This window comes from Gracilinanus agilis, chromosome 4, assembly GCF_016433145.1.
Source record: "Gracilinanus agilis isolate LMUSP501 chromosome 4, AgileGrace, whole genome shotgun sequence".
NCBI classification, from domain to species: Eukaryota; Metazoa; Chordata; class Mammalia; order Didelphimorphia; family Didelphidae; genus Gracilinanus; species Gracilinanus agilis.
Window position 1 is genome coordinate 360,564,169 of NC_058133.1, and position 16,562 is coordinate 360,580,730.

General features: G+C 36.5%; 1 protein-coding gene across 1 annotated transcript in view; it reads right to left on the reverse strand.

Moving 5' to 3' along the window:
• Positions 1-16,562, reverse strand: part of WASF1 (WASP family member 1) — a 90,187-nt gene that overhangs the window by 56,469 nt on the left and 17,156 nt on the right. Inside the window, exons 3-7 of the mRNA XM_044675408.1 lie at positions 9,990-10,143; positions 8,904-9,021; positions 6,922-7,094; positions 1,514-1,693; positions 8-487 (exon numbers count right to left, since the gene is read on the reverse strand). Coding sequence (XP_044531343.1) covers positions 8-487; positions 1,514-1,693; positions 6,922-7,094; positions 8,904-9,021; positions 9,990-10,143 — 1,105 coding nt within the window. The remainder of the gene's footprint in view (positions 1-7; positions 488-1,513; positions 1,694-6,921; positions 7,095-8,903; positions 9,022-9,989; positions 10,144-16,562) is intronic.

The following is a 16,562-nucleotide window of genomic DNA, read 5'->3' on the forward strand; positions in this document are numbered from 1 at the left end:
GGGGGGCGGGTGGACTCCGGAGAGAGGATGAGAAAGAGCTGCGACGGGGACTGGGGACGCGGGCCGCGCGCCGCCCGGCGGGGGCAAGGGCGGCGGCGGGGGTGGCGGGGGCAGCCCTTGCGCTTCCCCGGGGGGCAGTGGGTGGGCGGGCACAGTTTCACAGGCGGGGGCAGCCCTAGTGGCTGGCGGGGAGGGCTGCACCAGAGGCGGCGCTATCGGAGGAGGAGCTGGGTGAAGGACTCCAGGTGCGATCTGTAGAGGAGCTGGCGGGGGCGGCACTGCTGGAGCCGGAAGAGCAGCAGCTGGAGGTGGAGGTGGGGGAGGTCCTGGAGGGGGAGGGGTTGAAGTCATTGAAGCTCTTAATGAAGTAGTGGACAAGGCAGACGGAAGAGGAGGTGGAGGAGGTGGGGGTGTGGGGCTCACAAACACCGCTGTTCTGCCTGTGGCTGGAGACTGTGGCCGGCTTTCTACCAAGCCTGGAGCAGAGCTGAAACAACAATGATATGCCCCAATCAGTTAATAAAAACAGAAAATCCAAAAAAATCTTCCAGCGCATTAATCAACCGGTATCGTTTGCCATCAGTAATAATAGCTACAGGTTCCTCTAAAGATTGTTCGGTTTGAGTAGGCGAGGAACGGAAAAGGCGATGGGTGAGAGTGTTAATCATGGTAACAGCGACAGCGAGCATAAATCACGTAAACCTGAGAATGAATCCTTGCTGATGATAATTTCACATTCACCCCCTCATGTACAAACTCTCATGTAGGTTCCAGTTAGCAAATACATTCTTCTGCCATGTCTGTGCTGAATACTACAGCGCAGGTACTACAATGAGGTACTACAATGGATTAAGCCTGTCCTGGGACACAGTACATTTATGCTATTACCGAGTTTGTAGAAACCCTCGTGGCCAAGCTAGGACTATGCTCCATCATAATTCTGTGGGCCCAAAGTGTGTATTCTCTAGTAAACCAATGACACTAATCCTCTGCTGAGTTTGGTTGGGACAGATTTACAAGAGTCACAGACCTTCCCAAGGATAGAACTGAGAGTGAATGAGAACATTGATTTGTACTCTAATTTGGAATGCAGGTCATCTTCCTGTGGAGAACATATAATTTGTTAGATTTAATAACTGAGGGACTAATTTAAGCTTCAAAAACCACTTGAGAAAGATTAGGAAAAGCATCTGATTTTCTGCTCCCAATCCTAATGGTCCTTTTTCTAACACTTATTGACATCCATCACCATATATCAGTTATTTGGCTTGACTTCCATTTCTTGGTCTTCTAAAACTGTACCCTTTAGGAGATTCTGCTTTGCCCTTCCTTAACCAGTGTGCTATTATTCAGATGTATTTGGCAAAATAGCAAGAAATTTAAGGTTTTTTTCTTTTTCCATTAGAGTAAAGTTCTTCTATTGCAGTATTTTCCTGGGGGTGAGGTGGGGGGTGGGAGAGAAGCAGCAGCTCTTCTGAAGGGAAATAATTACCCATGTACTTAATTCTGTTACCTGATACAAGTAGGTGCAGGTTTTCCATCTCCTGCTGCATGCATTGGAGGAGGTGGGGGTGGCTCATGTGGTCTCACTAAGACCCTTTCCTCAGCTCTGTTTAGAAGTTCACTCATCTGACTAAAGGGTAATGCAGAAAGTGAATAAGAGGCATCCATATGATCCGCATATACCTGAGGTCTAAAGAACAGAAAATATTTAGTATGTTAGTATTTCATTTTTGTAGCAACATTAGGAAATGAGTTATTCTTTCTTAGTGTCAAAACTTAAAAAAAAAAAACCAAACATTTTTGCTGGAAACCTTCTCAATATATATGATCTCTCAAGAGTCTTTTTCATAGCATTTCATACTGCAAGGAATACTATGGGCATTACAAACTTCCCTGCCTTCTTAAAGTGAACACATTAAACAGTCAGTTAAACATTTATTCAGCACCTGCTATGTGCCAGACCCTGTGCTCAGGGCTGGGGATACAGAGAAAGATAAGACAGTCTGTGACCTCTCTTCTTTGCTCCAAGTCATCATTATGATGATCATTTACTGTAGAGCATAGCAATACATCTGAGTGTCTCTTCCTTTCTGTTAATACCAATGTAATTATTCTATTTCAAGTAGTTCTCTGCCCCTTCTAATTGTCTATGATCAAAGACAAGAAGTAGCAGAGGCTTTTAAAGTTTTGTGCAATTCTACCAGGACCACTGTAGTCTAATGCAACAAAGCTCCAGGTTTGCAGCAAGAGAACCCAGATTAAGATCATGACTGAACTATTTACTATTGTGTGGACTCAGACAAAGATGGGCCTCAGTTTCCCAATCTGAAAAATAAGGGGTGAGAACTAGATGGTCATTTAGGTTAGTTTTTAGACATGCAAGCCTTATTAACAGGAGGTGCTTCCATTCTCAGGTCTTCTAAATCCTAAGAAGCCTTTTCAACCTTGATCTTTCACCTGATCTAGCTAACACTTTGTCTTTCCTCTCCCCTTCACTGTTAATAGCTTAGAAAAAGTCATCTATGTTTGCTGCTTCCACTGCTTTACAACATACTCTTTTACTCTTTTACCCCTTAATCTGGCTTTTGCCACCAACACTGTACTGAAATTCTTCTCTCAAAGATCTTTAATGATCCCCAAATGGGCTTTTAAAAATCATCCTCTGATTTTTCTACAACTTTTGACACTGTTGATCACTCCCTCCTACTGGATATTTTTTCAAGCTTTAGATTGGGAGACATGCCTGCTAAGCTGATTCTCTTCCTGCCTCTTTTTATCATTTGCTCTGTTTCTTTCTCTGGTTGTTCTTCAGGTAAGGTTTTGTCCTTGACTCTCTTTTCTTTTCTCTCCCTCTCCATTTTGTCCTCTGATAATCTTATTAACTATAAAGACAACAACTAAATCTGTATTTCTAGGTCTCCTCATCTGAGCTCTAGAACAAAACCTCTGGTTGCTGATAAGACAATCCTATCTAAGAGTCCCAGAGCACCTCAAATGCAACATGTCCCAAACCAGGCATGTCAAATTTTCTCCTAAATTTCTTTTACCTTCTGCTTCCATCATTTTATTGATGGTGTCACTATTCTCCCAATCTCCTACACTTGAAGTTTGGGCATATCACTTAACTTCTCAGGGTCTCAGTTTCTTATATGTAAAAAGGGGAATAATAATACCACCAATGCTGTATCAGATTTCCCTTGACTGGCCTGTAGGATGCCTCTGTCTGTGTTTGTAATGTTTGCTGCTTTCCAAGGGCACTGGGGAGAAAATGAATATCTGACTTTAATGAATGTTTCTATGCCTTCCCATCTACTTGGGATCTTGCCTCCTCTATTATTCCCTTTCTTTTACTCATCTTTGGTTTCTCAGTATTCACGACTTCTTTTCCTATGGCCTACAAATATAATCAGAAGACAAGATTGCAGAAAAAAGATATAGAGCTATAAGGGACTTCAGAAATTATTTAGTCCAACCTCTTCATTTTAAAGATGAGGAGGGGGCAACTAGGTAGCTCTGTAGATTGAGAGCCAGTCCTAGAGATGGGAGGTCCTAGGTTCAAGTCTGGCCCCAGACACTTCCCAGCTGTATGACTCTGGGCAAGTCACTTAACCCCCATTGCCTGCCCTTACCACTCTTCTGCCTTGGAGCCAATACACAGTATTGACTCCAAGACAGAAGGTAAGGGTTTAAAAAAATAATAATAAAATAAAGATGAGGAAACTGAGTCCTAGGAGGCAGAGAGACTTGCCCAAAGTCACACTGGTAGTATAAGCGATAGGATTTTCATCCAGATCTTCTGATCCCAGAACCAGTGTTCCTTCTCTGTACCATCTGCCTCCTTTCTCCATTTTTTAAATAAGCTGTACTTAACTCTTATTTTCATTCTCTCTTTTCCCTTTTGTAGCTAAATTCTTAAAAGGAGCCATCTATTCTTGTTGCTTTCACTTTTTCACATCCTACATTTTTTCTCAGTCCCTTGCAGTCAGCTTCATTCCATGACAGAAGTTGCTTTCTTCAAGGATACCAGTATCTCCCTCAATGATACATTTAATGACCTTTTTTCAGCTTTCCTTTCACTAAACCAGGAATTCTTAACTGGGATCTGTGAACATTAAAAAAATATATCTTAATAACTGTATAGCAATAAATAGTCTACTTTGTGCATTTAAAAATTGTTATTTTTAACCTATACCTTCTGTTTTAGAATCAATTCTTTTTTTTTTTTTAACCCTTACCTTCTATCTTATTATCAATACTATGTATTGGTTCCAAGGCAGAAAAGTATTAAGACTAGGCAATGAGGATTAAGTGACTTGCTCAGGGTCACACAGCTAGGATGTGTTTGAGACCAGATTTGAATCCAGGTCTTCTTGACTCCAGGCCTGGAGCTCTAGCCACTGTGATACCTAACTGCTGCCCCCATTTAATAATATTCTGAAAAGGAGTTCATGGATTTTGTACATGATATAAAGAGGTTGGAGGGGAAGGTACTAACAATTCTTTTTCTGCAGAAGGTGGCAAATGAACCGAGTCTTGAAGTGAGAAGATAAAATCTTCCAGGCAGTAGTGGGTAAAGGGGAATCCAAACTTAGAAAAAGAAGATGGAACACTGTGAGGAACAACAAGGAGGCCAATGTGGTTGGACCATGAAGCACATGGAGAATAATTTGTAAAAGACTTGAAAGGGGCCGGATCTTGAAAAGTTTAAATCTCAAACAAAGGAGTTTATATTTAATATTAGAGGGCTAACAGTGGTGCTGAGGATTTTGGGGAGGTTGAAATAGACTTAATCTTTATTATTATTATTATTTTTTAAAAAAGCCCTTAACTTCTGTTTATTGGCTCCTAGGCAGAAGAATGGTAAGGGTGGGCAATGGGGGTTAAGTGACTTGCCTAGGGTCACACAGCTGGGACGTGTCTGAGGTCAGATTTGAACTCAGGACCTCCCGTCTCTAGGCCTGACTCTCAATCCAATAAGCTACCTACCTGCCCCTAGACTTACTCTTTAGAAACAGCACTTTGGCAGCAGTACAGAGAATGGATTAAAATGAGGAAAGACCTGGGGCAGGGGAGCTAATTAGAAAATCTTTGCTATGGTCCAGGGGATAGGGATAAGATTTTGAACAAGAGTGGAGAGAAGGCAATATACATGAGATATTGTGGAAGCTTAAAAGGGACAAAATTTAGCAACTGGTAGGCTATAATAGCCGAGTGAGAATGAGGAGTTGAGGATGCCACCAAGGTTCTGAACATGGTAACTAGATTGATAGTGATACACTTAAGAGGAATAGAAAATTCTGGAAAAGGCTAAGACAGATTGTCTTAAATTGGAGATGCCTCTGGGACATTTAGAAATGTCCATTAGGCATTTGTTGGTGATGTGTGACTGGAATTCACAGAAAGACTTTTTGGAAAGTTTGGATATATAAATCTAGGAATTATTAGCAGAGAGATGACTATATGTATAGGCATGTACTTGTACAGCATGTATAAAATGTTAAGTGTGCATATATGTAACTCAAATTCTACTTTACTAATTGCCTACTAGATACTTCTGCCAGGATATCCATCCACATAAAAAACTCAACAGGTCTAACATGGAATTCATTATCTTCTAACCCACTCATCCATTCCTCTTCAAAAATGTCCCTATTTCTGTTAAGGTACTTTTATCTTTGCAGTCACTCAAACTCTCTACTTTGGAGTCATCATGGACTCTTCCTTTATCCTCACACTCCATTACTGTGATTTAGTAAATTTTAGTACTTTTATTGCCAATTCTATCAGTCTTTCTTTAATGAATACTCAGAAATAGAATTTTTCACTTGTTAAAGTTACCTTAAAATGCTTATCTAATTTATGAAAATATTTCTATGATTAGTAACAGCATTTTTAGCACATTCTCTTTTCTTTATTTAGATGTGAATATAATCTGATTCTCCTTTGCTTTTTTAAAAATTTTCTCTTCCAAAAAAAGTTATATATGATTTTCATCTTTCACACTTAATAGATCCTTCACACAAAAGTGCCATGTCCCTAGAAGCCATTTTATTTTCCAACAGGGACCTTTAACAGCTGGGGGAGGAGAAGGATTCAAATACACAAGAATGTTCCATGCCTCTGAAGAAAGTAGGTTGGTAGTTTGGGGAAAATTCTAGCTTTGCATTTATTCTTCTAATCTAAGGGGAAAAGGTTTGTGGGCAGAGAAAAGGCACTACAATTTACAAGTTTCCAAACCTCTTTAAAAATACCACCAAATCAGTAATACTTGAGAAACAATGCTATTTTTCCTACTCCCATTATGAAGCTCCAGAGGTCTCTACTGGTAATGAGAGTATGAAGTAGGGTCTCCTCAGGCTACCCATTGGTATCCATCACTATGCTCACTAAAGCATTGTCAGTCAGTCACCTAACATTTAAGAGCCTATTTTTTGATTGGATGGGACTGTTCTAAGTGATGGAGATACAAAGATAGGTTAAAAATAAACTCCCTGCTCTCCAGGAGCTCATGTCTCTATAATCCCCCAAGATTTTCTAAAGATGGTCAAATTTTATGAGATACCTCTCTCCTCCTCCTCCTCTTGGAATCCTTCAAATCCCAACCAAAATCTCATGTTCTTTAGGACATCTTTCCTAATCTTTCTTAATATTAATGTTTCCCCATTAAGATTATTTCCAGTTGACCTGTATGTATTTTGCTTGCATATAGCTTCTTGCATGTTATCCCTCCCACCTGCCCTTTAAACTGTGAGCTCCTTGAGAATAGGGATTGTCTTTTACCTCAGTATCCAGAGTCCTCAGCACAGTGCCAGACATATAGTAGGTACTTATTATGTTTACTGACTGATACTTAGAATTACTACTTTCATACTCATATTTGTGTAAGAAGACTTATAACACCTAAAAAATATAAGGAACCTTGGTTCAAATTGAGAGGCTGGGCCATTAGCAACTTCACTTGGCTTGTGTAAGGGGTTCACATCATCTTCTGCAAGCTCGGGTCCTTGGGCTAACTTCTGCCATTCTCTCCTCCGGTCATGGGGTGCCCTTGGCACTTTTTCTGGTTCTAGAGGTCGATCTAGATTCTTCTGCTATAACAGAAGTATGGAAACAAAGCCAAAAGCAAAAGAACAGAAATTTACAAGAGGTCATAATGAATCAAAAGAAAATGCTCAAAATCCCATTGAAAATTGTAGTATTGAGGGACCATTTTAGATGTTATAGCTAATTTGCTGAGCTAATTCTTGACTATCTGATTTGTAATCCCCAGATTCCTTTCATATTTGAGCCAGAATTGACTTTGTTTCCCTCATGCAAACACAATGAGCCTTTGTTTTTGATCCTACTAAATGAAAACTATTTCCTCCATCAGCTAGTTATAGTGCCTGGAATTTCTAATCTTCATTTCCTTCTTAAATAGACATGTACATGTAATCTGTTGAGGAGGACAAGTAAGTATCTAAATGCATTGAGAAGAATTAGTTGATGTAACAGATTCATCACAGAACAAGGCAGTCTGAAAATAGAATACAGAATAAGTAAAATTTCAAAGTACAAGTTTTTGGTTTCTGTACTCCTTTGTAGTCTTAAAATTATTGTGGACTCTTCAAAGATCTTTTGTTTCTGTGAGTTATATCTATCAATATTTTCTACATTAGGAATTAAAACATCTATGGAAAATTATGAAAACAGTTTTGATTCTGCAGCTCCCCTAAAAAGGTCTCAGGTACCCCACAAAGATACCTGCACCTTACTTGAGAACCTGTGACACAGGGGAAGGATCAAGGGTACTATCTGACTCCACTGGAAAAAAGGAGTTAGATAACCCTTTGAAGATTAAAGAGAAGTCAAGAAAAGATTAAAGGGCAGGGAGAGAAGCAGCAGAAACAAATTTTTCGGACTTCATAATTTTCCCTCAGGCTGGCATTGATTCCTTCTACCCTCTATATTTTCTATATTTATGGAAAAAAGAACTAAAGAGAATCCACATGGCCAGAAGCTTTAATTAATAATGCTTTTCATTCAACTTTCATTTGTTTTAACATTAGTCCTTTGCTCTTCTAATTCAACTTTTATCAGAAAAAAGCAATTGTCAATAAAGAAGATTTACATCAGAAATGTAATTAAAATAAAACTAAAAAAACTTCTCTGCCCCATTCCTACTCTTGCCTGGCCTTCTGTTCTGTCAGAACTCTGTTCTGGTCTTGGCTATTCACCATCTACAACTGTACAAAGACTGAGACAAGATTCTCAATCATCAAAGAAAGATTCAGTTATGTCCCTGCTTATTATTTCTCACTCTTATATGTGAGAAAGATTATCAGTATGGGCTGAAATAAAAAGAGCTACTTAGACAATCCAGAACATTCAATAAATTAATGAGAATACCTCATCCTCAAATCTTAATAAATCAAGGCATTCTTGTTATTCTATGGTCTACCAAAATTTTCTTTGTTCAGTTTTTCCAATTTTTTTTTTAGTCTTCCTAACCTATACTTCATGGACAAGAGTAGAGTCTCAAAAGTACCCTAATCTCTTAATAGAATTTAGAATTTCAGAGTGTAGATGACTCTGTTTTAAATGATACAGAAAATATCTTATTTGTTTTATATGCCAAATTTGTATTATTGGTTTGCTGTTGTTACCATATTGGAACAGGAACCTCCAATTATGCCACTTGCCAATGTGTCTGTCACTTTACAGAAAGAAAAAAAAGGTGTCTAAAAAGACTCATTTGTATTCCTTAATATCCCCTTTGTGGTTGAAAAGATGATCATATTTGCTTGTCTTATTAGCTGAAAATATTAAAGGGAATGGTATTTCATATGGGCATTAAAAAAATCCCCAGAATAAGGTAAAAAGAGCTGATTTATTTTTTAACTCTGTTGGAAATAAAATACCTTCTGCTTTCTCTTTTCCTTCCTCTTGTCTTCGGTGTCTTGTATCATTTTTTCTTTCCATAGATCAAAGAAATATGAAGGATTGGTATAAAACTTCAAACCTTCTTTACCATCATCTCTGAAGTAGAATAATTCAGATAAAGCACATTTTAGAACAGAGAGTATAATCATAACGTAACACTAAGCAAGGAGAAAATTATTGAACAATTATACGAAATTCAACTAATTTATACAGATAAAATAGAATATTTCAAATAAACCAAAATATGAAATAAGGGAAATGATTGCTTTAGCACAAGGCAACACTAGATCAGACACTCTAAAATATTCAAAACACAGGAAAAACAGTGGAAATAGGAAAGGTATTTTAAAGCCTAATCAAAATTGTTTACTATAAATATTCAATTTAAAACATGGACAATTAAGACATTTTCCTATACTAAATATTTCTTATTAATGGGTCAATTGGGATTTTCAAACAGTACAAAGATGATTTTTTTTTCCATATAGGATGACAATGTCTTCTGAAACCAAGAACTTTAGGATATTCTATTCCAGAATTCCAAATTTCGTTAATCTTTCCTCCAAACAAAAAAATCTAATTTCTAGGTCAGTTAAATGGTAACATTTTCTAATGTTTAGATTTAAATACTCAGTTTTTAGTAATTCTGCATATAATTTGGCTTAAGAGAAATACAATATTTAGAACAAATAATCACTCAATTTGCTATGTGAATATATTTTCAGTGGTATTTTTGAGAGGAAAAAACACAAAATTTAAAAAAATTGTTATTTTAAATAATAAAAAAAAATTAAAGGATAATACCTTCTCATCAAGAGTAAATTTATATTTGTTTTTTCTTAGTAACCACCATGACTATAGTTAACATACATAATAATTCTGGTCTGTTGAAGTACCTGGGTACTAAGGAAAGGAAGTGAGAAACCTTTCTAAAGGGATCATTGAAGGAATTTTATGAAGAAAGTCTCTACGAAAAAGTTTAAGCTAGTATTAATTGCCCTTGTGGTGGGAATAAATTTGATGGAGTTTATTTAGTAACAGGTCTCCTTCATATTGCCACTTACCTGTAAGGAGTGAGTATATTGAGAGGTGGAGGCTGTTCACAAACATTGTAAGTTTCTTGTAATGGAATTGGCAAAGTCTTTCGATCAAACAGCTGTTGATCTTGGGTTGTGGAACTCCGGAAAGCTTTTCTCATGGTGATATCTTGTAATGACACTGGAATAGAAAGACAAAATTGGAGGATGATCAAACACTTTATTTTGTTTTATGCCAATAATTTTTTATATATTTTTATATACCCATTTATATTTTTAACATACCCATATTTACCTTCTGAGCAGTGTAGTTCAGTAAGCTTCCTGTGTTAGTTTAAAGCTTAATTACTATAAGAAATCATCCTAATAGCTTAGTTTTCTAATTGACAGGGAATCTGATAGGGACCAAACCTGTCTTTTCTTGTCTTGTTCAATGATCTCTTATTCTTTAAATTTTCATCTACCCATTGTTCCACCCTGCTTTGTCCCATCTTGTTCAGTTTTAAGTCACTGGTGTTACTCTAGATATTTTGTTCAACTCCCCTTAACAACAAATGCAATTAGTTGAATTTCTTTATTATTCTATTGAATCCTATTCAAGTATCCCTTTCATAGTTGGATTGCGTAACATTGTTATTTTAAATTAACTAAATACACAAAAAAGATCATTTTCATGAAACTCTTAAAGGTTGGCTAAGGGTCCATAGTAGGAATGGTAATGACCATCATTACTGATATTGTAATATAACACTTGATACTATAAACAAACTGTTAAAAGAATTGTTTTCTGGCATAGGAAGCAAAAACATGTATATACATATTACAGGACTGTAAGCAAGCTCTTTGAAAACAGAGAACATGTTTTCTTATTCCTATCACTCACATATACATGTATAGTATGTTGTTTTGTCATTTTCAGTCATGCCTGATTCTTTATAGCCCCATTTGGGGTTTTCTTGGCAAAGATACTGGAGTTGTTTCTGATTTTCTTCTTCAGCACATTTTACAGATATGGAAACTAAGGCCAACAGTTAAGCAAATCACCTAGAGTCAGCATCTGAGGTCATATTTGAACTCAGGTCTTTTTGATTCTAGGCCTGGTGCTCTACCTACTGGCCATCTAGCTGCATATTTATACATAATGAGGGCTTAATAAATATTTGTTGGTTAACTGGAATTATTCCACCTAATTGAGTACTACAAAATGCCCAAATAAGAAGGAATGCAAAAAAACAGGCAAGTTCTGATAAAAAAAATTCATCCAGTGACTAGCAAGTGATAACAAACAAAACAAATATATATTATATATATATGCATGCCATTTTCCTTAGAGGAAAAGTTGGATGTAGTAGACATAGGAGCAATGAAAAGATGTTCCCCTATTCCCTTTATATTAAAGGTTCCATATTTAAAAAATTCCTAGGTCTGTAACTCAGAAAGTATAGTTGATCATAGTTAATCTGAAAAATGTTTTCTTTTAAAACTACTGGGTGTTTTGAATGTTTAAGCAATTTTTATTCATTAAATTCCAATGAAAACAAATGGTTACCTTTTTTTTATAATACAGTGTAATAGAACATTACAAATCAGCATGGTCCACAAAATTTATGCATTCCATTAAGTTCTATACTTTTAATATTTTTAAACATGATTTAGATTTTAGTTCAACAAATATTTATTAAGCACCTACAAGGTGGTCTGATTCCTCTTCCCAAACATGTCATTTCCAGAGTTTTTAATATATTCACATGATGAGTGAAAAAAATCATGTACATAGCAAAGCAAAAAGGATGCATTTTGGGGGGCAGCTGGGTAGCTCAGTGGATTGAGAGCCAGGCCTAGAGACAGGAGGTCCTAGGTTCAAATCCGGCCTCAGACACTTCCCAGCTGTGTGACCCTGGACAAGTCACTTGACCCCCATTGCCTACCCTTACCAATCTTCTACCTATGTCAATACACAGAAGTTAAGGGTTTAAAATTAAAAAAATAAATAAAAATAAAAAAGGATGCATTTTGGAGGTGTAAATTTAAACTTTTTGTCATTGTAAATTTGATAAACAAATATTTATTAAAAACCCAAAAGGTGGTCTGATTCCTCTTTTCAAATATCAGTCCCTTATAGAATTTTGATTATATTTAAATGATAAATGAAATAAAAGCATACATAAACCAAAAAGTATACATTTTTGGGGACGATGATTTTTTTTGTTATTGTAAACTTATTTTTAAATTTTGTTATTTTAAAATTTTGTTATTGTAAACTTGACAAACATTGAGAGAAATTAACATTTTTCCTTACAAAAAAAAAAAAAGAAAAAGTGGTATGAATGTGAAATTGTGAATCCTTATTAAACACACACACATTAATCCAAAGGTGTTCTCCTTAACTGAGTTCCCTCTGAACTTACCTAGTAGTGCTTTCATTAGGTAAAAGGCACATTAAATAACTAAGGGAGGGCTGGACCAATTCATAGCTTCATCTATATGGTTTCTTCAAACTATGCCACCCATACTAGGCCATCTTCCTCACTTTCCTTTCACCAGATTCTGAACACCGCCCTTGAGACTCCAAGGACTCTGATAAGTAAGGATCTGTTTTTTTTGTCCTGAATTAGACCCCAAAGGTCATTTCGAAGCCATGACATAGCTTTAGTACTCTCCCTTCATGTATTGTCTTTTCTCATTAAAACATAAGCTCCTTGAGGTCAGAGGTCATATTCTTGACATATCTATATCCCTAATGCTTAGCACAGTTGATAGGACAGAATAAGGGATTCACAAACATTAATTAGTTCATTTATGTGCCTGAACTCTAACAATTGTCATTTGGTCTTTGTCATTCTGATGGCTTCTGACCTTTTTCCACTAAAGCTGCTTTCCCCAAAGTGACCAGCATCTCTTAATTGCCAAATCTGAAGACCTTTTCTCAATCCTTATTGTCTTCAACTTCTCTGCTTTTGTATTTTTAATACCTTTGAAGAAGTTAGCTGCCTCTATCTCTTGGATATCAGACCTTTATCAGAAATAACTGCTACAAGGGGCAGCTGGGTAGCTCAGTGGATTGAGAACCAGGCCTAGAGATGAAAGGTCCTAGGTTCAAATCTGGCCTCAGGTACTTCCCAGCTGTGTGACCCTGGGCAAGTCACTTGACCCCCATTGCCTACCCCTTATCACTCTTCTGCCTTGGAGCCAATACAGGGTATTGACTCCAAGATGGAAGGTAAGGGTTTAAAAAAAAAAGAGAGAAAATAAATAACTGCTACAAAATCAGCTTTTGTAGCAATTATTTATTTTCTCTTTTTTTTCCCCCTCTTATTCATGATATCACATATTTTCTAAGGAAGCTATCTATGTAATTCTATCACATGTTGATGACTTGCTACATTTGTCAGAACTGCATTATGTATCATTATAGGAGAAAGGAATAAATGTGTGATAATATTTCTAACAAAGGACTATAAAAATTTCTACCTGTAAATATCTAAAATTGACACATATCTGCCAGAACTGGAAAGCCTAATACACATTTATTATTATATGAGTAGTTATCTAGAGTGACTTAGCTTCATACTATATATATATTTATTGTTAAAATTCTTAAGATGTTTTAAAAATACATTTTTGGTTGCCCCAGTCTCAGACACTTCTAGTTGGTCAAGTCACTTAACCCCATTTGCCTCAGTTTCCTCAATCTGTAAATGAACTAGAAAAAGGAAATGGCAAACTACTCCTATAGTTTTGTCCAGAAAACCCCAAAGGGAGTTACAAAGAGTTGGGCAGGACTGAAAAATGACTAAACAATAAAGTATAAGGCTCAAAATACTGGAATCTTCCTTGACTCATTTCTTTGTCCTCTCAAATTCAATTAATTACCAAATTTTGGCATTTCTGTCTCCCAATAGTTGTTTTGAGATCAGTCTTTTCCTTTCCATCTTTAATCCAAAGACTTAAACTCTTATATATAGATGACTTAAAAAACCTCTTACCAGTTCTTCCTCATTCTAGTCTCTCTCTTAAGTAATCTCACTTGGATATCACCATCTGCTTGATCATCCTTTAACTGAATCAAGAATTTACTCAAAACCTGTTAATAATGGTTCTCAAACTCCAGAATTAAGGTGTCTTTTAAGGCCCTCCTTAATCTGGTCCTACCCTATCAGCTAATTCATTCTCCTTCTATCTTTTGAAGTAGGAATACTATGCTATGTGCCTGAAATGCCCTCTCTAGTCCTCTCTATCTAAATCCTTTACAATCTCCGCTCCTTTTTTAAAGTCTTTCTGAGCTACTCCTTAACCACTATTCTCTCTACTCTTAAAAACACTCAATTCTCATATTGACATTTAATTATATTCACCCTCATATTTTTATTTATCCATTCTTGTATATGAGTTATATCTCTAACTGGATCACAAGACCTTTGAAAAAAGTGTCTGGTTGGAAGCATGTAAATCTCTTTGCAACCTAAAAGAGGAGCTGTATACTTATGAGTTAATATGACAACTCAATACTCTGTCACAGTGTCTAACAATGGATAGTTGGAATACTATACCCAGGACTATGTTCCCCAGAATTCCTTTCTTTTGTGTCCCCACATTTGTAAATAAGTTTGAACTCCGCCCTCTTGGATGGACTCTTCTTCCTGTGTGCTCCTCCTTGCTTTCTTCTTGCTTTTCACAGGCAGGGCAACTCCTCTTTACTAAGTTTATTCTTTCCTCTGCTTCAAGTCATTATTAATAAGTCTTATAAAATATAATATTGGGAGTTATTGTATATTAATTTTTAAGCTTATAACAGTAAATAAGCACAAAGTATGCACTCGAAATTTTACTTGAATGCTTGAAAACTTTAAGCTGTAAGTACATCATATAATTTAAAACTATATATGATTACAAATTAGATTAACATTAATTAGTATGTTTGGGATGACACTAGAAGCTCCTTGAGAGCAGGAATTTATTTTAATTTTTTTCTTTGTATGAAGGAAAGGAAAGAATTGACATAATACAGCAGAATAAAAAGATCACTGGACTAAGTCAGATGACCTGGATTTGAATCTCAGCTCGGTCACATCAGATGTTGGATTTGGGGAAATCACAAGTTTGCTCTGCCTTTTCCCTCATCTAAAAGATGAGGATAAATGTAAATGAATATATAAATGGAAAGAAATAAATTAAATATAAATAAAAAATATAAATGTACTACTTCCAACAAGTTACAGTGAAGAAAATGCTTCATAATCTGTATAAATACTACATAACTATCACACATATTATTTGTATATAAATGTTGGCTCTTATTCATACACTTTAATTTAGCTTTAAGGCGTTTAGAGATGGGAAGTGATATTTTGAATTTATTTTGCTTTTTTTGATTCAGTCAATTTTGTAAAATCTCCCTATAAAGTCACCACACAAGTTCTACTCTGGTGCTTTATTTCACTGTGATGATTGTATGATCCTGGATTGTTGAAGGCAATGGTAAAAAAAATCTTTGACAGGTTGAACCTATCAGGGCAGATCTCAAAGAAGGGTCTTATGTTTGTTGTCCAAGGACCAGCCTGCCTAAGTTCAGGGATGCCAACATGGATTTCCTAACAAATCATGAGGACCATCCATTGTAAAGTGTAACACTATCCTTTCCTCAATGAGTTCAGTGCCTATCTCCCAGTCTTTCCTTGCTAAATCCTGCACTCATACTAGGGAAACTTTTACACACACACACACACACACACACACACACACACACACACACACACACACACACACACACACACCATTAAACACCTAAATCTCCCATTTCCTCAGCTTACTCATATATCATGACCTTCTCAGCCACACTACCCTGTCTATCTCTAGGAATGGTCATGACCTTGATCTTGCACTCACTACTTCTATGTTAAAGAATTCTGAGATTCCCTTATCAGATTACAGTCGGTTGTCATTCTCCTTCTCTGCCTTGCAATCTCAAACCATGTCCTTTATTCTCATTGGCTACTTCTGAACCCTTGACCCTCAGTTCTTTCTTAGGCCATATATACTGAATGGGCTATATTCCCTTCCTTTCCCCATTCTGACCTTTTGGTGAACCAATGCAAGAACAATGTCTACTTCTCTGAAGTCCCTTGCCCCCTTATCCTATCACCAGTCTTGCCCCACTAAGCACCAACTTATTCTCACCATCCACTGCCTTAGCTCTTATGCTGCTGTATAATTTTTGTAAAATCCAAGACTTAAGATTTTTTTGAGAAAAATTTCAGGAAAAGAAGCTAACTCCTCGAGTCAAGAAAGCGAACTGTTTGAAGAAAGTACCATAAAGAAACCTCCACTGCAAAAGAAGATCCAGAATGAACTTTGGAATGTAATTGACTGAACCAAATGGGGTTGAACACATTTATTCTGAATATAAACTCTCATGCAAAAGGGGACTGCCCCCTAATTCTCTTTTTGTCAATGCGCCTAGCAAACATTGGTTTTGCTCTCTTTTTTATTTCCCTCTCATTTCCAACTACTGTAATTTCTTCTTCGAAAGTACAATATTGTATGCATCTTTAGCTGGGAGATCTTTAGAGGTATAAGCTGGTTATGTTAAATGATTCATTG